This window comes from Grus americana, chromosome Z (assembly GCF_028858705.1).
Source record: "Grus americana isolate bGruAme1 chromosome Z, bGruAme1.mat, whole genome shotgun sequence".
NCBI classification, from domain to species: Eukaryota; Metazoa; Chordata; class Aves; order Gruiformes; family Gruidae; genus Grus; species Grus americana.
The window spans coordinates 1338726-1364599 of NC_072891.1; the positions used below are offsets into that span (position 1 = coordinate 1338726).

The 25874-nt window shown below is 49.8% G+C and overlaps 1 protein-coding gene across 35 annotated transcripts in view; it reads left to right on the forward strand.

Annotated features, from left to right (window-relative positions):
- Nucleotides 1-25874, forward strand: part of TCF4 (transcription factor 4) — a 231935-nt gene that overhangs the window by 167620 nt on the left and 38441 nt on the right. For all 35 annotated transcript variants that reach the window (XM_054809151.1, XM_054809150.1, XM_054809148.1 and 32 more), the window contains one exon: nt 25008-25113. In XM_054809151.1, the coding sequence (XP_054665126.1) occupies nt 25008-25113 (106 nt within the window). The remainder of the gene's footprint in view (nt 1-25007; nt 25114-25874) is intronic.

Consider the following 25874-nt stretch of genomic DNA (forward strand, 5'->3'; position numbering starts at 1 on the left):
AAAACCAATTCCGATTCAAAATTATAAAAACGCAAAAAATAAAGATTTGTAAATTTACTGCAGGGCTTTTTTTTTTTTTTTTAATTAGTTATTCCTATTCCAGACCTGTTAAGTCTCAAGTCTACCTGACATTCCCATGCATGGCAGGGCCAGCCAGCCTCAGTAGCTTTAAAAGAAAAAGTTCCTAAACGCTGCTATTCATCCTCAGTAAGTAATAAAATCCTGGCGACAGCAGCCTGTAAACAGGACGCAGCGATGCACGGCGCTTGCACAGCGGCAGGGCTTCGGTAAACAATTTTCAACACTTAGACCAACTTCATTATTCTTTGGATTTTTCTTGCGGGGGGGGGGCGAGATGGAGTGTTCGATAAGGGAAATGGAGGTGGGTGTGGGAGCTGGGGGCTTTTTCTTTTGTTTTGGGGGGGTTTTCCCGTTATTCTATTTGTATATTTTTTGGTTTTGGGTTGGGTCGGGGTTTGAGTTTTTTTTTTTTTCCCCTTAAGTAACTAAACATAGAAAGGAAAATGCCCAGCCCTGCCTAGCGAGCGGCCCCACGGTCCGTGTCGCCGAGGCTGGGAACGCCGAGCCCGTAATGTCGTCCTGTCGTGCCAGCCGCCTGTCGTACTTACATAAAACTGCGGAATATGACATCATAGGGCTAATAAAACCCCGCTCGCCTGCCAGGCCTTTTCCCCTATTCTTTGTGTTTTTCAGAAGGTGGGACTGGGAAAAACCGGGGTCGGCTCCGTCGCACGAGATGTATTTGTAGGCACCGGTGGAAGGTGTTCGTGAAAAGCCAGCCTGGCCTCGGCGCTTCCCGGCGCTGGGAGAGCACAAAGACAGAGGCGAGGGTCCCCGCGCCGCCGGGGGGGACGGGCAGCCCTGGCAGCCCTGCCTGCGCTGCCCGCTCTGCCCGCTCCTTTCCCGCCGCTCCGGGAAAAGGCATCGGCCGGAGTCGCGGGAGCCGGGGGACGAGGCCAGCGCCGCAGCCTTCGGGAGGGGGAGAAAGTATCGCTGCGTCCACTTGACAAACAGATTTTTGTGTTTCATAGAGCCGGCATTGTGCTGGCTCCGGTTCCGCATTGTGCAGCTCTTGATGCGGTGCCAGGCATCGTGCGGGGATCGGGGATGCCACGCATTAATTGTTCACAACGCCTCGTGGAAAGGACCCGCGGCTCTTGGGGCTGCACAGCTTTCGCCCGGTTGTCGGAGCAGAGCAGGGGCTGCTCCGTCTCGCACGAGTTTCCTTGTGCGGGAAAGATAGAGTTCTGAATTCCTCCCTCTTTTCTTTTTTTTTTTTTTTTTCCTCCTTTTTTTTTTTTTTTTTTTTTCCCCAGTGACAAGTCAATTACTTGTTTAAATTCAGTTTGAACTCTCTGAACTGCGAGCAGGCAGCGGAAGCAGGTCTTCCCTGGGAATAAACAAAAGAAGAAAAAAATGCAAAATCATTCCAAAGCCCTCTGAATCGAAGTTGCTGTGGGAAGAGGAGTGCAGTTGGGTACAGGAGTCACAAAAATGGCTGGAAAAAAAATTAAACTGCCAGAAATGCAAGATTTGCAGAACACGTTTTCTGCAACTTGCTCTTTTTTTTTTTTTTTTCCTTTTTTTTTTTTTTTTTTCTCCCCTCCCCTCTCGCTCGCAGGGCGTTTTAGGAGAGCTTACTCTATGGGAGAGCACTTTGTGCCTTTAACTATTTACTGATGTTCATCGGTAAGAAATCTTTTTCCTTCACATCTCTTGCGACAGAGGGTATTTGGTTTAGCAAATCTTAACAGCGACAGCAAAACTGCCGGTGTCAAATAATAAAGAGAAGCTAGCGCTGGGTGATGGTATAATAGATGAATGTTGGGCTCTTGGAGTCACTCTTTTTTCCTAAAATATTATAGAAAAGGCATTTTTAGCAAAGCAGTTTGAAATGTGCGCTATTATCTGTGATTAACTAGATGAACACTTTGATTACGTTGGAAGCAATGAAACAAGAAGAGCCTTTTTTTTTTTTTTTTTCTTTTTTTTTCCTGAGGCCTCGCTGCTTGCTACCCGAGATGCGTGTGATATTTAGGATGTGCACATTACCTGAAAGGGGATGGATGCAGGATTACTGCCTAAATTTGATTTTTCAGAATTGCTTATTTTCAATTGCATCTGACTGAGATTTTAATAAAGTATTATTTGGTCATAGACAATATATTTAAATGCATGGGACTATAAAGGAGAAATTATTGCAAATGAAAATGAAAAACAAAAGTGGCAAAATTTTCTTTTAATGGTATCTTAAGCTCACATCATCAGCTCCCACCATGCGCATGTGTTAAATCATATAGGGAAACCTATAATTATTGTAATTGCTCTTTTTGCTTTATCCTAACAAGCTTCAACCCATCTCTCAAACCAGTTGTTTTGAAATAGTTATTTGTCAAGTCATCAAATCACAAAAAGTAAATGCTAATGAGTTTTTCCTGTTTACATTCTGTCTGCTATTCTTATTATAAAGCTTTTCAACTCCATAAAGTTCCTAGATGAAGATGAATGCTCCATGGTATCGTTCCTGCTAATAGGCTGGGCCAAAGAGTGTAATAATTCCATGTACCACGCTTAATAATGACAAGTGAGGAGTTGTGAATGGCACGAGGCTGGCGTCGCTCTGGGAACGGCGCGGAGAAAGTTTTCTTTTGGAGCACGAGGAGGAAGAAATCTCAAAATCGAAACGAGAGACCCTCGTGCCCGCACCCTTTTTGGCTGAACCGGCAGTAATTTCAGCGTGATGCGGCTGGTTCGGCTTTGTTTAAAGAAACGTCGGCGTTTTGTTTGCTTGGGAGTACTGACACGCAGGTCATAAAAATAAAAATAAAATAAAAAAAAATTTATTAGCAAAAGTTACAAGACGCTTTATTTCCGAAGCACGGGGATAGATTTTTTTTGTGACAAAGTAAACCCAAATTTACAACTCCTCCATCAAATCGCATCCGCGTACGGGTAGCTCAGGCTTCCTGATTTGAAATCCATATGTGTACGTATATACGTCTGTACGTTAAAACGCTTACTCTTCTCAGGATTGTGGGTGGAAGCCAAAACAGCGAGGAGACTTTCCCAATATTTGCGGGGCTTATGGCAGGGCTGTGTGTTTGTGTCGTGAATTAACGGAGTCTTGCGGGCTCCCTACTGATAACAGGAGAATTTTGTAAAGTATAGCTATACGCATAGACAATACGTATAGCTAGATGCGTGCACACACGCACGTTGTGACACAGTCGGTGGGTTTGTGTTTTACGTTCTGGAGGAAGGGAGGTAGAGCAAATTTATTGTGCATCTTTGAGTTTGCAGAAGTAGCTGTAGCGCTGGTGGTAAGGGGCAGGATCCCTCACTTAATCAAACTTGACTCTTGGCAGGTCTGAGCACTTTCTTCCCGTTGTACGCGATGGAAACGTGAGCGGCCTCGTGTTTGCGAAGCTGGGTCTTGCTGAAATATTTTAGGAATTATTAAAGCTTAGCGTTCTCGCAGGACGTGACGTTGGATCGTAGTTTTTAAATATGTTTTGCATATGCTGATGAGAAGTGAACTTCACCTCTTCATCTGTGCCAGTTGGGAAATTATTATGGTGTGGGGGTTTTGGGTGGCTTTGGGTTTGGGGTTTCTGGGGTTGTTTTTTTTTTTTTTTTCTCAAAAAGAAATTATAAATAGAATTTTATTTTATTTGGTTATGGATTGATGGTAGACATGGAGAATGATGCGAGGGTGTTGACGTCTTATAATAGTGTATGTGATGAGCTGCCTTTTTTGTGGGCAGGGCTGGGGGGGTTAACAAAAGATCTAATGGCTGGTGCAGTCTTTAAATACCTTTCCAATTGATCTACAGGAAATTGTGCAGAAGAATTGTTTGTTTCCTGTTTCAGTATAAATCTGGTTTGCATTACACTTGGTTTACTGTAAAATTGCCGTGGCACTTGGGAGACCTGGGAGTTGGTTATTTTGCCCAGGGAACTTATTTTGAAAAGTGAATATTTTAGCCTATGTTGGCCAGTTTCTTTCTGATTTTACGATACTGTGTTGCTGGTGGATTATTTTAATTTTTTTAATTTTTTTTTTTTCATTTCCTCCCCCCCACTGGCCTCTGTAAAGTTTTGCAGCCTGCCGGGGTGGTGGGAGAGGTGACCGGAGCACGGTGCCTGCGGCTTGGCGGGGAAGGCGGCGCGGTCCGTCGGCAGAGTTCGTAAAGTCCCGTGGGAAACTCTTCCTACGGGCACAGGATACCTGCGCAGAATCGCCCGCCCTTTCTACAGCTTTGCCTTCCTCCTCTACAGCGAGAAGCTGCGTTTAACGAACGCTGGCAGCGTTTTCCTATCGGAAGCGTTCGTATTAATTGCTGTTCGGTTAATCAAAAGATTAACCGTGGCGGGTAGCCGAGATCATCGCATCCAAAATGATCTCTCGCTCCGCTGTGTTCCTTTTCACGGTGGGGAAATTCTCAGGCTCGTTAAAAAGTTTCTCTGAGTCTCTGGAGGTTCGGTGGGAAGAGAGCATTCTCAGAGCCCAGCAGGTATCTCCAAATATTTAGCATCTGGCTTTGTTCTGGCATAGCACGACAGAATCATCCGAAAATCTGAAAGCATGGATTTCGCCAGAAATGTGGTTCTCCCCCCAGATTCAGGGCAGGTCTTGCTTCTTTCAGCCAAATTTATCCATCTCCACTTGTTCAGTGGGTTTTGGGCTGGGTTTTTTTTGGGGGGTGGTGCTTGGGTTTTTTTCCTTCTTGTTGGTTTTTTGTGGGTTTTCTTTTTTTTTTTGTTTTGTTTTGTTTTTCCTGAGCAAATATTAAGAGTGTTACCTCCTGTAAGGGACTTTTCAAGTTGGAAGTTGGCTACGGGAGGAGCAGAATCAGACCTTTGGTGTTGAGGGATTTGTCCTTTTGTGCTGTGGGTTGTCCTTAGGCACAGCTTCGGCCGTAGATGCTCGCAGCTTTTTCCCGAGCAGAGGCGTCCGTGCGAAACGCAGCACGCGGAGCGCAGGTCTTCTATCCGCGTTTTCAACTTGCGCGCGCACAAACGCCAATACCCTCTGCAGTTTGTCGCGTGCAGTTTGGTACTGGAGCTGTGAATTCTTTTCTCTGTGAGGATCTTAGTTTTTGCCTATAAAATTAATAATACCTTAAAAAAAAAAAAAAAAAACCAAAAAACCCAAAACCCAAAAAAACCTCCCCAAAGTTTGAGCAGAGGAAATTTCATACACCTGCAGAGCTTTATTAGGTGTCTGCACGGGAGTGAGAACTCATGTGCACAAGATCAAATTGTTCTTTAAACCACGGACTGCTCTTTTCCTAATGAAAAGCAGCTGAGCAGAAGAAGAGGGCTCTGCGGACCCAGCTAGGGGAGGAATCGAGCTGGGTGCCGCCGGGGTTCGAGGGCGACAAAACCCGGCAAGCCCTCGCCCGTTGTTCTCCGGGGACCCGGCGGCGCTGAGCGATCCCGGCCCCGGCGCGGGGGGCACGGTGCCGGTAATTGGAGGGGCCGCGCGGGGAAGGTTGTTCTGCAGCTGCTGCCATTGTAGCCGACCCGCAAATGAAAAAAAGGGGATGGGAACAATCCCGGCCAACGTTTGGAGTTGGCTTTTTCACCTCTGCAGAGGCGAGGGTGAGAATCGCAGAGCGGCAGTCGGCGCGCACCAGCCGCAGCCCTGACAAAGGGGATGTCCGCAGTGAAAAACAAATCTCGCTGCTTTAAAAATAGCTCTTTGCTCGCTAAGTGGCCTTTCGTACTTGCAGTTAAAAGAGTTTATCCAGCATCTGGTGAATCATCGTTATTAAATTCTGTTGTTAGCCCTATACGTTGGATTTCTTTTTTTCCCCTGAAATCCACGACAGCAGCAGGCATACCTCCTGGAAGAGACGGCGCACAAATAACTCGTCCCTCGAGGACGACCTCATGGAAAAGGTCTTGTGCAGCCTATCTAGCTCCCTCCCTTCCCCCCCCCCCTTTTTTTTTTTTTAATAAAAGAAGAATAATGCTGAATTACTCAATGGCTTTCTGATGAATAAAACAAATTGATGTAACATGCATATTTAAACCCATTCAGTTAAGTACTGACGTGATTAAAATAATCAAATGTATTACTTAAAAAATTAAAAAGGCTAAGTTCTGCGCCCCATTATTTTATTGACTTTTAAATATCAATTGCAGAAATGTTTACATTCCTACTGGCATTCCGAAGCTAAACTGACAGATCGGAGGGGGGGGGAAAAGTCGATCGCCCAACGTATTAGTATCGCTGCACCTGTTAGTAGAGTCGAGTTAGCAGCGCGGGGCACGGGGGCTGCTTCCTCGGGCTCCCTTTGTGAGCGATGGAAGGGGCGGAAGGGACCGCGGGCGTATTTAAAGCGTAGGTTTGCTTTTTGCTGTAGCTCGTTGTCTCGCAGCCGAGTGATTAACAGGCTCGCAGAAATCTTAGGCAGCTTGGGGGGGGGTATGCAAATCCGGGCAGAGGTGGTACTCTCTGCTACCTGCTGCACGAGGTCCCTGCAAGCAAACAGAACCCCGGATAGAGGAGCGAACGCTCGTTTTGCACAATGAGAGCCTGTATTTTTGGAAGGATTTATGTTATGAGCAGCAGGGAGCATTAATCTAGGTGAAAATCCCAGCTAGGTAAGGCTAGAACTGCTTTACCGCAACCGCCGTCAAGCGTTGCTTTTCTGAAATTGGGGCGTCTTGATCCCCGAGCCGGCCGTAGCACCCCGCCGTCCCGAGGACATGCTCGGGTGCTGGCCCGGGAGCACCCGCGGCGCGGAGGGAGCCCGTCGGCAGGCGCGGGGCTTCCCTTGGCGAGGCTGCGCCGCCCACCTCCCAGGACTGACGTATCTTTTCCTTTTCTTTTGCTGGGTTTTAGCTGAATATTTGTTACCGTGCTCTCTGCTTCTTACAGTCCTCGATTGGATTGTTGGGAATGGGAATAAAGAAATATCCCAGTTCAGCCACTCTCGAGCATTGCTCTGCCCCCACGTCAAATAGGGAGGCTCTAAGGGGTGCAGAAGAAATGATTAAGCTATCGATGTCTTTTAAGTGGTGGTTGTTTGCGGTGCTTAGACAATTACCGATTGGGAGTTACGGAATGATTTGAATTCCTCTGATTTCTGAACACCTGATACGTATCGCATCTCTCTTACGTCCCCTCTAGCTCCGCAGCAAACTGTTTGCGTGGATACATCCTCGGTTTTGCGGTGGCCACTGGCCTCGAGATTTATCGGAATTAACGCAATTTCCAGAACGAAAAAAAATACGCTTTGGCCGTGGCAGAGGGGAGCGTAACCAGAAAGCCAAATGTATTTCTTGCCGTTTTAATCCTTGCCGGTGCCCGTTGCAGAAGGTAAATCCCTCGCATCCTCGGTCGTCACGGCGCCGCAGCCCCGTTACGAGATGCCCACGTGCTCCCGGTGCCGGTCCTACAGGAAGTTCGGCCGGCAAAGGGAGGGGGACGTACGCGTCAGCCATCTTCCCGGCCGTTACGTCTGCAGCGCGTCCCCGCGCACGAGACTCGGGGTGCAAACCTGATTTTCCTGTTAACACCTGAAAAAGAGAAAGGGGGTAGCACTGAAAACTTAAATAAGGTAACGTCAGCTGACACGCAGCGGATAGTAACCCCACGAACGAAACACAACCGTGGCTTGACAGGGGTGGGCCGGGAGCCCACGCGCGGTCCCCGAGGGTGCAGGGAAGTTTTGGGGGCTGCCGGGGTGCGGGGTGCCCGCTGCCCGGGTGGGTGCTCCCGCCCCACATACAAAGATCTCTTTTTCTTTCCCACCGTTCCAGGCTTCTGACTTGGAAATAAAAACCATCTCCAGGGTAAAACTTGCCGGTCGCTATTTTTATCAGGAGAACAACAACAACAACAACAAGTGCCGTGGATGGGGTTTTTTTGTTTGACTTCCTAAATTAGTATTTTACAAACTGTTCGCCATTTCAGAAGTTAAACACGGGTTGTTTGCAGTGCTTCATTAGAATACAGTGCTTTTGTGCTGATCTCCTTCAGGCGGAGTTTGGATGCGAGGTGACCGGTCCCAGGTCCCGGTGGCCGATAGCCGCCATCTGTTGGGATGACTTTTTGTCTTTTTTTTCTTTTCTTTTTTTGTCTCCTTTTTTTTTTTCTTTTTTCTCTCCCCAGCCCGCCCTGTCTCACACCAGCGGCGCACGTATTAGAGAGGGAAGGCGCTCCTGGGCGGAAAGGCAGTGGAGGTGGCCACTGTTCAGCATCTCCGTGACTACGGAGAATCCGTATCCAGCGCGGCCTTAGGAACCGTAGGGTAATAGTCTGCTTCGGCGTGGAGAAGAAATAAATATCTCCCCCCCTCCCGCCAATTCCCGGGGAGCGCCGTCTCCCCTGGTTAACGAATCTGCGAGCGCCGTGCCAGCACACATCTGTCTCGTGAAGAAGGGCTGTTGATTCTGCCAAAGCCAAGAGAGGGCACCTTGTAGGGGAAAATAAAATTACACATGTATAGACAGCTCTGTACTGATCACTTCTGGCAGAAGCCTGTTTCTGATAATCCCCCCTCGCCGCCTGAACCACACACACAGATCTGTGGAAGTCAGAATACAAAATAAGTTCTGCTGCTCCGATCGCATGCAGAGATCTGCCGCAGTTTTGAGGTTGCAGTTGTAGATCTTCAAAAGATCTAGACTGAGGTCTTTAATTTGGTATGCTATTAACTCATAGGATGGTAATTTGCTTTCAGTGTCTCAGTGTCTTATTTATAGCCTTAACTGTTTCTCATAGCAACTTTTACTGTGCTAGGGAAAGAAAAAAAAAAAAGGGGGGGGGGGAAGAAGGAAAATCACACCATGTTAAACCATCCTTTCTGTCTCCTGTAGCTCTGTATTTGATCCGAGAGGAAGTCACAGCGGTTTTGGTTTCGTGGGACAAACCCCTTAATCCAGGGGGGAACAGCCTGTGCCTGCCCCAGGTACCGCGCCGAGGGCTGGCCGGGATGCGGGGATGTGACCCCATCCTGGGTCCAGCGCCACAACAGCCACAGCGCTTACGGTTTTTGTTTAAAAGCAGATTATAAATGTTTTCAAAACACAACTGTTCTCTATTGCACAATATTTGGGGGAAGTTCAGCAAGTTTGATGCAGAAGGAGTGGACGGTGACAACTGGGCTGCTGGCTCGGTCATCTGCATCTCTGAATCGCCTTTAATGGTGTTTAAATATTATATACGTGACTATGGCCTTGCACCGTCTCCAACATCTTGGTGTCCATCTATGATGTCCAGCCCGATGTCCCGGTCACCCGGTGCAATTTTAAGAAGGTATTGGGTACTTATGTCGAGCTGTCATTTGCAGAAAAGGATTTTTTTGAAAAAAAAAAATTTTTTTTTGTTGTTTTTTTGTTGTCTTTTGGGTTTTTTTAATCTCCAGTAAGATGTGGACCAGATTTTCGTAAGCACGTAGATGCATGCAGCGGCTTCACTGGAAATATTCATGTGCTTAAATCTGTGCATACTAAAGCTCCCAGCTGGAGGAGATCCCAGGACTCTTACTTGCAAAAAAGAAAAGGGAACTGTAGATACAGACTTTGGCGCACGCGGTGGTGTGTTTGCAGTTCTCGGCGCCCAGGGTGGGAACTTTTGAAAATGTCTACCTTTTAGCACTTGCTTCCAAACGGTTGGAGGGTTTAATGATTCGGTTCCCTTCCCTGTCGGCCGCAGCGGTGACCGCGAACCGTTTGCGAGATGCTGGCGATGGTCTGCAGGGATGCTTTGCGTCCCTCGGCGGGGAGGGAGGGTGGCAGCAGGCGTTGCGGGGTTTACCGGTGCTGGACGTCGGCAGATCCCGGGCTTTCCCCGCTCCTCTTGGTGTTTAAGCAAAGCAGCGTGCCCCCCGAGGGAAGCTCTAAAGGTTTAGCCCGGTGCTGATGCCCCCACGGAGATGTCCTTCAGCCTGATGGCACCCGTTTGCTGATGGGTAGGGAGTAGCTGGGTTGCTGAGTAGCTCCTTTCCGCTCAGGGTAGAGACACTTGTTTTGAAATACTGCTGTGTCAGAGTCCGAAGGCTGCTTTGTAACCGTCTTTACGTTGAGATACCGATTACTACAGCTAATGACTGCTTTATTAGAGCAGGAATAGCTTTGGCTTGTGGCTCTCGACTAACAAGCCGATCTTTCAGTGCTGCTGGCAGCCATCTATTCAAACGCCTCTTGGAATTTTGAGGTAGGGTAGTCAGATTTGCATAAATGCGTTCCTTTTTTTTGTTTGTTTTTTAAATTTCATTTTATACCTATCTTGTTTATCAGCCCCAGTGAGCGCAGAGTCTTTTCAGACACTCTTTTCTTGGTGAGACTGGGCATCGGGAGATAACGGTGTCGCAAACTGGCAGATGCTTTATCCTGGAGCTCGTGCTGGTGTGCACAAACCATCATTTTTTCCTTGCAATAATTATGGTGTTAAGAGGCATTTGTGTCGTGTGCTCTCTTTCAGCTTGCACCATGTTTGGTTCCTGTTATGCAAATACCGCTTTAAACTTAGAAATGCCAATTTGCATTAATATTTTGGTTTCATATAGCTAGCTATTGCATTGCAAAAACAAGTGCATTTTAATGAGCGTTTGGCAGAATGTTAAAAAAAGATATGGTACTCATTAAATTCTATTCTATGAAATGCAGTAGCTTGTTGCCAAAAATCATTAGGATAAAATATAATGCGAGTTAAGGCCACAAGTGTAGCCCTCATCAAAGAACGCTACGGAGCTGCAAAGCCATGGCGTCGCTTGCTGCGTCGTGCAAACTTCTCTCCTTGCCTGCCAAAGGGGAAACGCCGTCCACGTTCAGCGTTTCTTCAACCCCAGCGCCTGTCCCTGCGCCATCTCTCGGCGTTCCCGTGTCTAACCTTCCTGCTCTAAGCAAGCTCCTGCTGGCGTCCGTCTGGTTCCTTCAATTTATCCGCTCCTGCAGACTTTCAAAAGACGTAAAGGCTGAATTGAAAAACAATATTTCATTCCCGAACGCATTTCGGAGCCTAATTTTGCAGCCGCCTTTTCATTAGGCGTAGGTTGCCTTTGGCATCCCTGAGCCGCAGCATCCTCCGGGTCGGCGATGCCGCTCGGGAGGCTTCTGGTCGTGGGGGGGGGGGACGGGACTTTTTAGAGAGCTCTGCTTTTCTGTAGTTAGCCAAAATTAAGCGTGTGCGCGCGTATAAATATCGATACGCGCTCGTACAGGTATGCGTGTGTCGCTGCCGCCCCGGCCGGTGCACAGCGCCAAGCAGCTGAGAGTCGCTGGATTTTTCTGCCCCTCCCGGTCGCTTTTTCCTCGCTGGAAGAAAATGCCTCTGCCTGGAAGACGGCTTCACCCTGCGGAAGAAGGAATGCGAGCTGGGAAAGCTCGCCCTCCTCGGACACTTCCCCCCCCCCTTTTTTTTTCTCTCTTTAAAAATTTTTTGGCGTATTAATATTGGAAAGGCTTCCAAGGCTGATACTTGAGAAGCTGCTTTTCTGTAAGCTGGCTGAAGGAGGGCTAGGACAGGGTTAAATGAATTCTTTTCTTCATTACTCAGAAGTGATATAGACTTTTCTTTGACTAATGTAGCTTAATTAGTGGTCAATTAAAACTGAACATTGTTGAATTGAAGTTCTTTGATCAAAATCCTTGGCATGGTCTCCCTTTCTTTAACTAGCCACCATCTTGAATTCATTTGGAATCAGTAGTGTAAACAAGTTTAAAACTGGTTCTTTTATAAGAAGTCAGCAGGCTTGTATAGCTGTGGTTTCTTTCTTTTCCTTTTTTTTTTTTTTTTTTTTTAACTTCTGTAGGCGGCAATTCAAAGCAGTGTTAAATGAAAACAGTGCTACACCCTGAAAAGTACGTTTTTCAGGAGGGGAAAAAAAAAAAAGTCGCATTCATTAATCGGGATTCAGTGGCTCCTCCTTGTTCCATTTCTTGTCATAATCTGTATTTTCTCTCTGGTGAATAATTTCATTATTATCTGAAATATCTCTCGTTTCCTAATTGGGCAGCAGTTGTTCAGAGCGTGTTCGGGGACTCCACGGTCGACAAGCAAGCGAAAACAAAATTGGCCGAGAGAGGAACGCGGTTTAAAACTCGTACAGGACTTTAGGTTTAATTAGAGAAGCGGAGCTTTAACTTCTGGTGGTGTTCAACAGCAATAACTAGAGAAAAGACTTGATGCACCAGTGGTGAATTTTGCTTGAGGGGTTATTTTAAGCATTACAACTTAGAAGGTTTCTGGTAAGTGAACGTTACGCTCAAGAAGTTTGGATGATGGTAATAAAGCGTCCTCTGAAAATCTTTTGGGTTAGTTTGTTGGGGGTTTTTTAATTCTTCGCCTAATGGTTCAGGCATTGTGGGCGGTAAGCTCGAACCCAAGATAAAGATGAAAATGCTCAGTCCTTGCGAAAAGTCATTGTGAAACGCCCAGCTCGCCGTAGCTTTTACCAAAGCTGGAACGCAGCTATCAGCACTGACAGCGAATAAAGTGCCTTTTAAAACAAGGTTGAGTCTTTGATCAGTGGAGCTCTCTTTATGATATGGATGAGATTTTCAGAATGTATGTATCTATCGCTGGCTTTCCTCTAAATGCAGTTATTTAAGCATTCATATTCTTAAAATACCTTATTAATATTATTTAGCAGCTGAACTCTTGAAAGAAAACCACGTTTTGGGGGTTTGAGTTGGTTGGTTTTTAGGTTTTCCCGTCATCGGGCAGAGTTTCCCTAGCGGTGTCCTCGCTGGTTCCATCGACGCGCTCTCGGGGCGGCCGAGTCGACGGGAGCCCCTGGGTTTGAATCGCAGCCCCCGATTTTGGTGTGTTTGAGTATGTGACACTATTCACGCTTGTAAGCCTCGAGTCTCAAGCCTGCGCCTGGGCTGTTTTGTGTGCCTAATTTGTGTGCACAATTACGGTGATTGCATAGCCCGGCTGTGTACAAAGGATTACGGAGCTGCGGCGCGGCGGAGTCGCGGGCACAAGTGCTTCATTTACATGCAGTCATGGTAATGGGGAAAACACAACTCGGAGCGTGTTTGAAAATCAGACCCCGAGAGTACCCTTCATTCAAAGTGCTTTTTAAACACTAGCAAACTCAACTTCTCAAATACAGCTGTGTGCAGCTCGGGCTGTGAACCGGTGGAGGTTTAGAGCGGGTTTTTTTTTGGGGGGGGGGGGGGGGTTCCCCCTCCCTCTTTCTGATTTGAATCCGACCATCTTCACATGACAAAGTTTGAGTTTGAGTCAGCCTCGGCTGAGCCCAAATCTGCATGTCGACCTTCTGAATTTCCCATGGTCGCATTTAAACCCTGCAGATTCACCCGGTCCCGATACTCTCGATATTAATCAAATTTGCTCAGAACCGCTCCCCCTCCCCGGCGCGCGGCGTAGGCAAGCAGGCGGCGGAAAGCTTGCAGGCTGCTTTTCGACTGCAATTCATCCCCAAGAAATGAGGTTCAAGGGGTTCAGCCTTCGGATGCGTTTATTTAAGCCCAGTACTACTGCACGGACTTGGGCTGAGCGTAAAGTCTTTGTAGCCCGGTCTGGCGCTCGCTGGCAGCTGAGCCTCCGAACATCCCCTTCCCGCCCTCTCCTCCAACCTCATGCGTTTACCTCCTCTTTTCGATCAAAATATTTTCGAACGTAAATCTCCCGCTGGAAATCATAATAAAGAAGTTTAAACAAATGACTTGCATATTTCCTAACTGCTTCTGCCTTGCTCTGGGCTTTAATTGTAGGAGGGACTAGGAGGAAATTGCTCTGCGGCGATGACATGAACAGATTTCTTTCTTTCTTTGAATGATGGCATTTTCAACTTTTAATCCCTTTCATCAGAAACTGGGTGAAAATCATAGTCCTAAACAATAATTAAAATAAAATTTCCATCTCTTGACAGAGAGAGAAATTGTTTATAGTAAATGTGCCTTTCAGCCTTCCCTCATGCCTTCTCCCAAAAGGGCTGATTAGGATGTAATAATTGGGGATGATAGCAGGAGGAAGACGACAATTCCATTTAATTAAAGATAATTTATTTTACTTTAACTTGGTGATGTCCCACATGAATAAGAGTAGATTTAGCAGATAGATTTATTAATGGGTACTGACATCTCTGCTGACATAAAAAGCAAACATTTTCTTTCCTCATTGTTTTTATTGTGTCTCGGCACCTGAAACCGCTGTCACCCCACTTCCCGCCGTTCCCGGAGATGAAGCCATTTCCGCAGAGGGCACAGCTCGCGATTCATCACCCGAGACGGGTCTGAGGCGCTGGGTTCGGACCAGGACCCACCCCTTCCTAAAAATCAAACTGCAGGAAGGCAGAATCAGGTCTGGGCTCCTTTCCGCTCGTCGCCGAAACCTTCGTTTCCACTTGAGTCGGTGGAGCATCCAGCCGTCCTGGAGTTCACCGGGGCACTGGGTGAAATCCCGGCTTCTCGGGATGCAGAGGGGGCATCCGCCTCTCCGCTCCTGCTGGCGCAGGGACGGGCTGGAGCTGGGGCACGCGGTGCCTGACAGCAGGTTTGGCCTCCTAGCCGGTAGCAGAGCGGTTTATAACCGATATCCTAGGGATGCTCCATCAGCCTTCGTCCTCCCCAGGGGTATTTCCATCCCTAGCACCTCTCCGGTGAAGGATGGCTGCCTTTGGGTTGTCCCAGTCCCTCCCAGTGTGCCCAGTTCAGCCTGCACCCGCTTCGGTCCCCTCTTTCCCTGCCGATGAATGTCAATGACCCCGCGATCGGCCCTGCCGATCGATACCGCCGTAAGCGTTCACTACTGGGTGGACAACCCACCGCTGTCAGGAGCTTGTGCCGGGACTTCAGGCAGACGGATAAGATCTAATTAATGATTGTGTATGCTTTAAATTATTTGAGCCCACCGTGCTAGGTAGATAATGACCAGAAGCGCTGGAAGATTGCAAAATTAAGGCTCTTTTCTCGCAGAGAGATTTGAGAGGAAAATACGGGCAGATGTCTGATACATTCACTGTCTCTGCATGTATTTGTAAACAGAGCGTAGGAAATTAAAAAAAACCCAACACAAAATGGTTCTCGATAAATGCAGTGGAGAAGAGGAACTTATAAAGCAGATTGCAAAAGAAGGAAAACACATGAAGTAGTCCCTTTTCTCTGTCTCTTCTGGGAACTCCTTTACAAAAAATACAAATGCTTAAAAACATACTATCCTACGTGAAATGTGAGAAGGAATTCATGTATGGAAACTGCCCCTGGAACTTGGCCAAGTGGCACCTTTGTTCTTTTCATCATCACTTTTATTTCTGTTTTCCCACTCTTTTTCCTCCGTTCCCTCTTTATTGGTTTTTTTTGGAGGTCTGATTCTGCCTTGCTGAGCATCTGCAGCTGTTGAAATCCTGGTAGCTGCAGGATGTCGGCTTAATTTTTTAATCTTGTCCCATCCCTCTGGTCACAGCCCTGGTTCTTCGTCCTTTCTTCCTACTCACTCCCTCTTGATTTTGCTCTTTTCCTTCTCCTCCTGAACGTGTCTCCTGCTCCTCTCCGTTGCCCTCTGCATCCTCGGGGTCCTTCCCAGAGCCCCGCCGCGGCGAGGCTGGTCTAACCAGTGCTCACCGTGAGGCTTGCGTGTTGGTTTACCCAAATCAGGTAAGTTGGCCAACTCTTTCCCTCTGCTCTTGAGTCAGCAGCTCCTCATCGGCTTTCATGGAGTCAGCGTCTCCAAAATCTATCATTTTATCTTTCCTCGTTTCTCTGCAGCCTCTGTTGCATCTTCTGTGCCGGTGTGTCTTTCCATCCCTTCATCCGTGCGTTCTCCGAGTGCCGGCTGGTGACAGCAGGCTCGTGTCTCGGAGAAGCACAACCAGAGTTGTGCGGAAGCCTGGAGTGCTGTCAGGGCAGGTCTTGGAGGCTGATCCCCACCGTGCTCGCATCCGTGTGACCTGGTGGCTTGAAAAAAAAAAGAAAGAAAGAGAAAAAAACCCCCGATGGCAAAGCCATGCCCAGCTGCACGTCACTCAGCGGTATCGAAGGCTTTGTGTCTGACGCTGCGCTTCGATTCTGCCCATCTTGGCTGGTCTCACCGCTGGTGGTGCCAGGGATGCCGGGCATCCCCCTTTGTTTTGGCCTTCTGCAATGCGCTCCTCAAAACATTGAGGTCTTTCTGCTGCGCCCATCGCTATGGCCCGTCACTGCTTAGTTATTACATTTCCCTCTCTCTGGATTTTTCTCTTTTCTTTCTGCTTTACTTTCCTATTTTTTCGTTCCTCTTGCCGACAGTGGCCACCTCCCAACCTCTCCTTAGCCGGTCACTCTTTGGGCTTCTCCTTTTCTCGCTCCTCTTCCTCTTCCTTTTCGTTCCCTAATGCCTCCTGGAAACAGTTGTGCTTTGGAGGGACCGTTGGGTGAGCTCTGCCTCCTGGTTGTCCTGGATCGCAGAAAAACGATGTCATGTTAGGGCAGAATTCACCTGCGGTTCCTGACCCGGCTGGGGGTGGTGGCGTTTGCTCTTGCCCTGCGTCGGTAATGAGCCAGGACAGCTGCGGGATAAAGACAAATGGCAGAAAGAAATCAGAGTCTGCATAGAAAATCTCCGGCTCTATTTATGTTATTGTTGCTTTTTTAGAGTGTGCATTACTGCACAGGAATGACATAATGTTGTAACTTTATTTATTTTTTTTATTTTTTTTCTCTAATTTAGTTGACCCCTTTTTTAACTTTGGGCGTTCACGAGATGCAGTATTCAGCAGTCCCATCTGGAAGACATTTTAACTGAACAGGATCTGCGGACTTAGAGGATCGTACAGGGTGGGATAAGGGGAGAAAAAAAAAAAGGCAGCTAATGTTCAGGGTATGCGGAGCGTAGGGCAGCTCTTTGTGCGAGCGGCGGTTCCTGGTGGGACGGGAACAACCAGCGCTCAGCACATAGGTGGTTTGGTCCAGATTGCAGTGTTTCACCTCAAAACGAGCTGTGGTTTGTAAAGCTGGCACTTTGTAGTGGCTTTTGAGTCGACGTCGGTCTTTGCAAGTTCCTACTCGATGGCGCAAGAGGAAACCCACGGCCCGGCGGGGCAGCGGCGTGCTCGGCCGGTGGCTGTGCCGCAGCCGGAGGGAGCCCAGGCGTTCCGCAAGCGCCGGGCCGGGCCGGCACAAAACCCGCGCTCGCAGGAGCCCGGCGCAGGGAGCGCGTACATCCCAGTGTCCCTGGCGCAAAACCTTCGCCCAGAGACGTTTCGGCACGTGAGGGTCCAGTCAACGAGTCTCGCTCGGATTTTTTAATAAACAAAGCAGCAGGAGAGGAGATAATCGCGGGACTAAACGGGCCGCAAAACCCGCAGCCCCGGGGTTGGGGGTTTCGGCGCACGACGCGCGCGTCAGCTGAAGGACGCGGTACAAGAGGCGATGCAGAGGGGGTGGGGGGCGCGCGTGTGGGACCGGCCTCGCACCTGCGCTCCCTTTCCGCGGCGCTGCCCGACCTTTGTCATTAACCCCGGAGAGCCGCGGGGGCGGCGTGCCGTACAGGTGGTTACCCCGGCTCCGTACACTTGTTTTGCACGGCGCACCGTGCACTTAACGGCTCAGCGGGACCTGCAATTTCATACCTCTCGCGGGGCCGGGGGGGTGGTTCGCATGTGCTTTTCTGTGTCGGGGCTCATATGGTCTCAATTACCATTTGATGGCAACGCCAGGCCCGAGGCCTTTCGCGTGTTTGTCCTGTGAGAAAGATCTGGAAGAGCCGACATCTGGTTTTGATCGCTGCGATTGCAGGTTGATAGAATAAACGCGGGGTGAGGTGGGTGGGTTTTCCTTCCGGCCCCCTTCCAGGCCGGGCTGGTAACGCGCTTCGCTGGCGGGGCTGCGCTTTTCATCAGCGCCCGCCGCCCCCGCGCCCTGCTCCTCTTCCTCTCGCCCCCCCCCGCCGGCCCCGCTCACCCGCGGCAACATGTGGCCGAAATTAGGGACCTGCGGTTTGAGAAGTGCCCTTCTGCTGGAAACCTGGAACAGGTCAGCCCGCCGAAAGGGGGGTCTGCTCCTCGCACATGTTAAAGTACAGAATTTTATTCATTTTTTTTTTTTAATTCTATTTTTTTAACTCAAAGCTGGGGAGAATCATCCCTAGCCTGGCAGAGCAGTGGCTGGTGTGATGGCAGAGCTGGGAGGAGTGAGGTTGTCCCTCAAGTGCTCGTAAAGGAAGGAATAGTGAATTTTTTTAATTATTTTTTGAAATATTTAATGTTTTTAGTGTTGCTGGTGAGAGCATTTCCCTCAGCTCTGGCCGGGGACCCTGTGCCGCCCGGGGCAGCGCCGTCCTCGGCCCTCACCCATCTGCCGGCGTCTGGCGTTCAGCCCGGTGCGGACGGGGAGTTCCTGGGGTATGGAGGCACCGAGCAGCCCCGCTCGCAGGACCGTGACACGGGTTGTCACCACAGAAGCTGTGATACCTGCGAGCGCAACCGGCCACGGTCGGTCCTTGGCTCGCGCACGGTCTGTCCGTTGGTGGAAGCCGAGGGGTCCCACCGTGGCGGAGCTCGGTGGGAAGAGGCAGCGCGGCGTGGCCGGTGCGGCAGGCTCCGAGATTCCTGCAAGGAGCCCGCCCTGCTTGGTCAGGTACTGGCCTCAAAGAGTTTCTCCCTCTGTGCAAAGCTGACATCTGCTAATGCAGAGCAGCTTGTTCCAGCGAGCGGGTTTATTCCTCCTGACAGCTCTGATAGCCAGTACGCTCTGCCATTTGGTAATGCGCTTATAATTTAATAAATGTTCTCTTGGAGATCTTAATTCTGAAGGAGTTTCACCGTGTATTTTAAAGTCTCTGGACTGCTGATTGATGGGTTTATTCTCTTCACAAATGTTTCCTTAGAGCAGGTACCTATTTAACCAGATTGTTCCGCGTACAGATATACGCTGCTCTCAATCACGATCGTGTTTTACAGCCTGTGCTTTACGTTTGCGCCGTGCGTGCCAGGTAATAGACTTTTCCTCATTTCACCTTGCGTGCGAAGGCCGGGATGGGGCTGCCCGTCGCACCGGAAGGGAGCCCCCCGTCCAGCCTGCCTCGCGCGGAGCATCTCCTGAGCGGGAAAACGGAGACGCATTTCAATTTGAGGGGAAATTTGAAATCTTCTGGCAACGGTACAGCCAGTGCCTGAGAGAGGAGGAGAGGCGGAGGGGGTTGAGGAGAAGAGCCAAGACGGAAGGGGAAAACACAATCTCGCACATCTCCTTGCTCCAAACACCTGCAGCCGGCTGCCCCCGGCCCGATGGTGAGCCTGCGGTGGGTCGAGGGCACGGCCTGCCCCGCGCTGTCTTGACGCTGGAAGCATCTCCTGGCACTTGGCAAGCATGGACCTCCCTACCAGTGGTGTCTGTTGGCATCTCCAAGGCCGTTTATCCTTTATTCGACGGACTCCGGATCCCCGAGGCTTGAGCACGTCACCATTGGCACCAAGCGCGTGGTCCATCCAGCCCGTGAGCATCCCGGGATGCTCGGCTCGGCCAGAGGCCTTGGGGCAGCTCTGCTGACCGGGTCTCCTGAAAGATGTTGGAAACGTGTTCCCAGGACAGCGAGCTTTCCGGAAGAATTGAAGAAGAAAAGGTGTTTGGAACTTGCAGGCAGGCTCCCAAAAACGACAACAATGTGATAATTTTTTCATCATGTCATATTACAGAATGGCTTGTTTTTCCCAGATCATTATTCATCATCTCTTCAAACCTCCCAGCATGAGTCAGAGTGATTTTCTAAATTCAGGCTCTCTTTTAAGAATATTAACATCTTTAAATCTATAATATATTTTCTGTCAAATCAGAAAGTCACTTGTACACATCTGCGGTTTACTCTCTTTTCCCTTTTTGTAGACAGCATATTACCATTTTTACCAGTGCCATAAATTTAACCCGTTTTACTTTCGCTATTCTGGATCAAGTTATCGAGCTGTTTGCTTTATCAACACTTAGTCACGATAATTTATGTCTCTGTTTCAATGGGGTTATCGGCGCCATTCCTTCTTCATAAAATTATCTGGCAAGCAGTTTTGGACAGATTATTAATGTGATTAAATAATACACTTCTTGCTTTTTTTAAACATCGCTTTGTGGAAGAATGACAAGAAGACAGGGGCCAGTCAGGAGATTGTTCATCCAGTTAATCGTCTCCTACGCTCCCTTTACTGCCTGTTGAAAATCCTGCAGTCCTGAGAATACAGAGGGAAACAAATCTGGAGACTTCTGCGCATTTTAACACGAGAGGAATTTCCATGCGTGCTTTTAGCTAATGTCGTGATAACACGAGAATCCCACTGTGATAAAAAAATCTGAAAAGAATGAATATTTCTGTTGAAAGAGCGACAGTTCTTCAGGAACTACAAGGTTATTTTTTTAAAAAAAAGCTACCTTATACCTCCTCAAATTTTTCTTGTGACCGAGCCTGTCACAGCAAAATGAGTTCATTTGCTTCAGCCCAGTGGCTTTCACTGTGTGAAAATTCAGCTGTAAAACCAACAGCAGCATAAATCAAGTATCTGCCTTTAGCAAGGAAGAGTTACACCCAGTTACATGACGCTTTGTAAGCTGGCATTTATTTTGGCTATTTTTCCCATCGTTTCATGACCGCCGGCCTCCGTCCGCCTTCCCCTGCTCCTCCTGCTGCCTTTGCTTCCCTTGCCTCCTCGACCTCGAACGATCGGGAGATCCCGGGCTGCCGCCTGCCAAACCCTTCATTCAGTGTCTCGTACCACTGCTAAGGACACGAAAGGAAAATCCCCAAGGGCGTTGGACCCAGATGGAATTGTCACCTCGTCCTCTTGCCGGCGGGGAGGGCGGACCGCGGCTGCGGGGAGGTGAGACCCGAAGGCAGCGCCGTGCCTCTGCGCCGGCGTCCCCGGCCAGCGTCGCGGCTTCACCCGCCGCCGTGCTGCTCGCTAAGTTCGTCGAAGCGCTAGCCGTACCGCGTTTGGTTATTTCTGGAGCGTGTTCCTATTGAGCCCCGTTGGCGTGGCGGGCAGTGCTGGCGCGGGGGCAGCTCTCGCCTTGGAAGTTCTGACCCCACAGCGTTACGGTTCGGTTTGACAACAGGCAACGAAGCAAAGCAAGCTCATAAATCGGGGAATAAGTCAGCAAGAGGCGTAAAATCCATACTCGTTTTCTTTACAGTGCGTACGGGGAGCTGTTAGACGTTTATAACTCACGCTCTGCAGGTACTGCAGAAAGCGGAGGTGCAAAGCCAACTTTCCGTCGGTGGGAGGGGACCCTTTCCGGGCGTCATTTGTGTTGAGCCGGAGCCGTGTCTGAAAGCGGTTAGGCTGGACGGCTGCAGGAACATGGGAAAAACCAGGCGTTAGCTTGAGACCAACGTATAGCGGCGTGAGCGGGAGGGCTGGGCTGCGCGGGGAGAGGCGGGCGAGAAGGGACCGTCCCTGTCCCAAGGCGGGAGAGGTGCTGGTCGCTCCTGAAATGGCAGGAGTGATCCCAGGGGACACGGGAGGAGTTTTCTTAATGTCTTTTCAGGCCAGGGCTCACCTCGTTGTTCCCAGGTAGCCGCTTTTCCCACGCGGTAGTTGGGCTGCATCGGAATCATTGCCTCACTGATGAGGTCACCTGCTAGGTGTTCACCTGTCCCTTGGGACACCTCCCCGGCAGTCAGGGCGCTTTGTGGGATAGCTGGCAAACGAGCGCAAGGGAAGAGAGCTGTAACGGCGTCTGGCCTTCTCACTGCACGAGTTAAAAAACACACCTCCTCTGGACCACTGGTTTTCCCTCGCTACTCCCCGTCACTCTGCAAGCATCGCCGGTAACCTCGAGCGCAACAAGCAGGGGACAGCTGGGATCTACTTCCATGACGAGAGCAAGACGCGGTCACCTGGGGTAGAGGGGCGATTGCTCCCGCAAGCGGGTGGCACCGGCATCCCGTGTCCGGCCAGGGCGGGGATGGGTGGTGCTGGAGGGGTGAGGTGGGTGCCACCCTTCCCAGGACACCCGCCCCACTCCGTGGGTGCAGCCCGGAGAGAAAACGCCGTGCCAGGCCCCAAGCTGTTCAATATATCACGATATAGCAGAATAACGACTCTGCATTAAATACCATTCTTCGAAGGCGCCCGTTACCCCTCTGCACGGCGCGGCGGAGCGCTGCAACAGCTCTGCAGGCAGCAGGCACGCACGCCGCTTTGTTTGGAAGGGCAAGAAGTGCCTGACGTGCGTTGCGTTGAAGCGCCGGCGTAGCCAGCATGCTGCCTTTGATGTCATCACTGCTGTCCAACCTGCGTGCTCACTTCCTCTCTCTCCGGGCGCTGGGTATATTCAAGCACCTTTTCCCCCCCACACCTGCCCATCTTTAATCTTTCAGCATTAAATCTGGCATTCAGGTATCTTTTCTGAAAATTTTTCTCTGCAATTTCTGTAGGGTTGTTCTCTGATAACTGCAGGACTTGGATGAAACGTTTTTGAAGCCGATGCGGGAGCAGCGGTTGGAGAGGGCATGGTTGGGAAGGGCTGTTTGGGGGAATCATGGAATCCTAGAATGGTTTGGGTTGGAAGGGACCTCACAGCCCATCCAGTCCCACCCCTGCCATGGGCAGGGACCCCCTCCACTAGCCCAGGTTGCCCAAAGCCCCATCCAACCTGGCCTTGACCACTGCCAGGGAGCCAGGGGCCTCCACAACCTCTCTGGGCAACCTGTGCCAGTAAACAGGAGGGCAAGGCATCCCCTTACCCTCCCGCTGAGCACAGTGTGGGGGTTTGGGCCAGCTGATGCCTCCCACAGCCCTCCTTCACCCCTTCTCTCAGCATTTTGAAAAAGCCTCTTGCCTGTCTCCCCGACCTCCCCTCGTCTTTGCAAGACGTGGAGGGGCCGAGGTCACGAGGGCCTTTCCCCTCCGTCCCGGGTTGAAGCCATCTCTAACGTCCCACGCCAGCTCGCTTTCGGCATCGCGCTCGGCATCCCGAAGGGAGAGCCGAGCTGAAGACGGCGATGCCGGAGGTGCCAATGTAAGAGGTGACGCTTTGGGCTGTCGCAACTGGTGCCTGCCCTGACCGATGGGTGCAGGGACCGATCCTGGGGTGGTGGGACCCGCCCCGGTCCCTCGCTGTGGTGGTGGAGGCTGGGATGGCGGTGCACGCGGCAGCTCTGCTGCAGCGTCGTGGCGTGGCCGAGAGCTGGGTGCCCCTGCCTGGCCAGGGTCAGCCCTGCCCGTCCTCGTGCAGGCAGGCAGCAGGGTTTGGCTCGTGCTTGGTACGTATTTGTCCCGTTAATCCAGTTCAACGCGGACACGCGAGCAGAAAGCCCGCTCCCGCGACAGCGGTTTCAATGCGGACACGCAAGCGGAGAGCTCGCTCCGGAATGGCAGCGTCGTGGCAGTTGGCAGCGCTGATTGCATCCCGCCCCGGTGTCTCCCGCTCAGCGGCGCGGGCTGTCGGCTTCGCCGCGGCTCGGTTTGGGTGCAGAGGTGCGTTGTCTCTTGGTTTACCCATCCAAATAGTCTTCAGCCTTTCCTGGGGCTTTCTCCTGGCTGCCGCTGGTGGTGGTGCTGCGTTTCTCCTCCTCCTGGGTGCCCGACGCTGAGCACCCCAAACCCACGGCGACCTCCGCTGCGGTGCAAGGCTCTCTATTAACACAAAAAAAAAAAAAAAAAGACTTTCGCTTTGATTTGTAACACGGGGCTTGTCCCGGCCGCCGAGCTGCTGTTGGCCCCGTCTGCGCGGGTGACGTTCAGGTTGGCGGAGCGGCTGTGCCGCCCGGGCAGGCGATGCCAGGCTGCCTGGCTCCGTCCCACCGCTCCGGCGCTGGGACCCCCGAGGCGTGCGGGGAAGTTACTCTTGCATCCTGCATCCCGCAGGCTTTTTGCTCCCTGGTTTTTGGGTTTGGATGTTGGTTGTGGGGGTTTTAGAAGGGGAAAAGCCCTTTAGCTGCCACCGCCCTGGCTGGGGGATGCCAGCCGGAGGAGAGCCGGGCGCTTTTCCTTCGCTGGTGGATTTCTCTTCCCTTTCGCTGTGACCTGCGAACGTCGGAGCAGGCGCTCTGCCAATTTTGTGATCTGCTGCCTGCTTCAAAATGGAGGCAGGAAGGTATCCATTTTCATCAAGGAGATGACAGTGCTTCAGTCTTCCTGACCATCTGGAGAGAGGCACCTCCAGCGCAGAAACAAAGCGCGGAGGAATATAGAGAGCATCTAGGCAGAGGGAATAAACTGCCCCGTAAATAATAAACCACGCTTATCAGCCCGGATTGGATTTGGGGGGGGGGATTTTATTTTGGGGTTTGTTTTGGTTTTATCTGCCGTCCTGGTCGAACTAAACTAAAGGAAGAAACCCAAGAGATATTTTCTGAAAGGCAAGTTGCAGAAAGCTCTGGCGTGTTAGTAAACGAATGTAAGGAAATGAGTGTTTTGGCACGCATACCGAGTTTATTGCACGGACAAATACACTAAGTCCTAGGAAAGGAGGAGTTTTCCCCCCGATGTGTACACACGCTGCGTTGGTGGTCTTGTGTAGATCCAGGTTTTTAATAGTCCTTTCAAGCTTCTCGGGAAGGAGCTCGATCCGGGGGAATTGAATATCCCAAGATGTGTTTGTCATTTTCAGTGTTCTTGATAATGCCAGTTTTCTAAATTTCAGTATATTTTGGTTTTTTAGTTGGTTTTTTTTTTAGTTTGGGAAATAAAGTTTTTGACTTCCTTGCAGTGCTTTCGGTTTTGTTCTTCAGTGGGTAAAGTCCGTACGCTTTCATACGAGAAAAATCAGCATTGTTTCAAGTTCTTGTTTATTTTAAGCTCCGCAGTGCTCTAGGAAGAACATATGTACATCTGTTTGTTCATTTTATTTACAGAAATACATAGTTTGACAAATAACCTTGCAAATAGCCTTGTTTAAAGCTGGAAAATGTCAGGCTGGAGTTTCTTTTGAAGCTTAAAATTTATTTTCCAGTCACACATATACTGAGGTTTTTGTGTTCTGAGAGAAGAATTATGTGGTGTTGTGAACTGATTTATACCGAGCGAGGTAAAAACTCAATATTTCTTTCCTGCTTCCTGCTAAAGGCATACTAAATTAGTCTTTTTTTTCCTCAGGTTTATGCCCCGTCAGCAAGCACTGCCGACTACAATAGGGATTCACCAGGTTATCCATCCTCAAAACCAGCAGCCAGCACTTTTCCCAGCTCCTTCTTCATGCAAGGTAAGACGCTGCTTTCAAAAGGAAATCTATTTTGCATACATTTTCTGTGTTTGTATTTTGGTTTATACGTAGTCGAGAATATCATCTTGTGGTCTGTAACATTACCATTAAAATGAAGACCTGTACGTCTTCGTTTGACCGTTGTGCCTCCGAACATCTTGTTTTGATCCTGCAGGGAAGCAGCATAATGAAGAACTCGCCAGCCTCTTATCGTCCGAGCTTCTCGAAGCTTTTCCCCCCGCCCCTGCCCAGCACGTGCTTGTGCACATATATTACGCGTATCCAAAATGCACACCAACTTGTGCCTTTACTTTGTGCCTTGTTGTTTTACACTAACGGGAAAGATTTTGTCTTAGGTAAAGTGTGGAATTAGAGCAACCTCTTTAAAACGAAGCCGTTTCTCTCCCCGGTTTGAGGACGGGTTGAGAGTTTGCATGTATTCACTGCTGCCGTGTTGCGTTTCTCGCAACGATTGCGTGCAAGTACACTGACATCCGGGGGAACTTAGTAAATAAGATTCCTAGAGTTTGGAAAGATCCACGCGCAATTAGGGTGCTCATCTTTTGCCATGTTTAGGGCAAAATGATTAGCTTTTAAACACTTGTACACATACTCCGCTTTAGGCTGAGCGAAGGGAAAGGAAATCTCTTTAATTCAGCAGGACTGCGAGGCTGAAGTTATTTGCAGGGCAAGGGATTGGATTTTATTCTATAGACGTACGTATACGCTTTCCGATTCCCACCCTTAGGGAAAAGAACCAA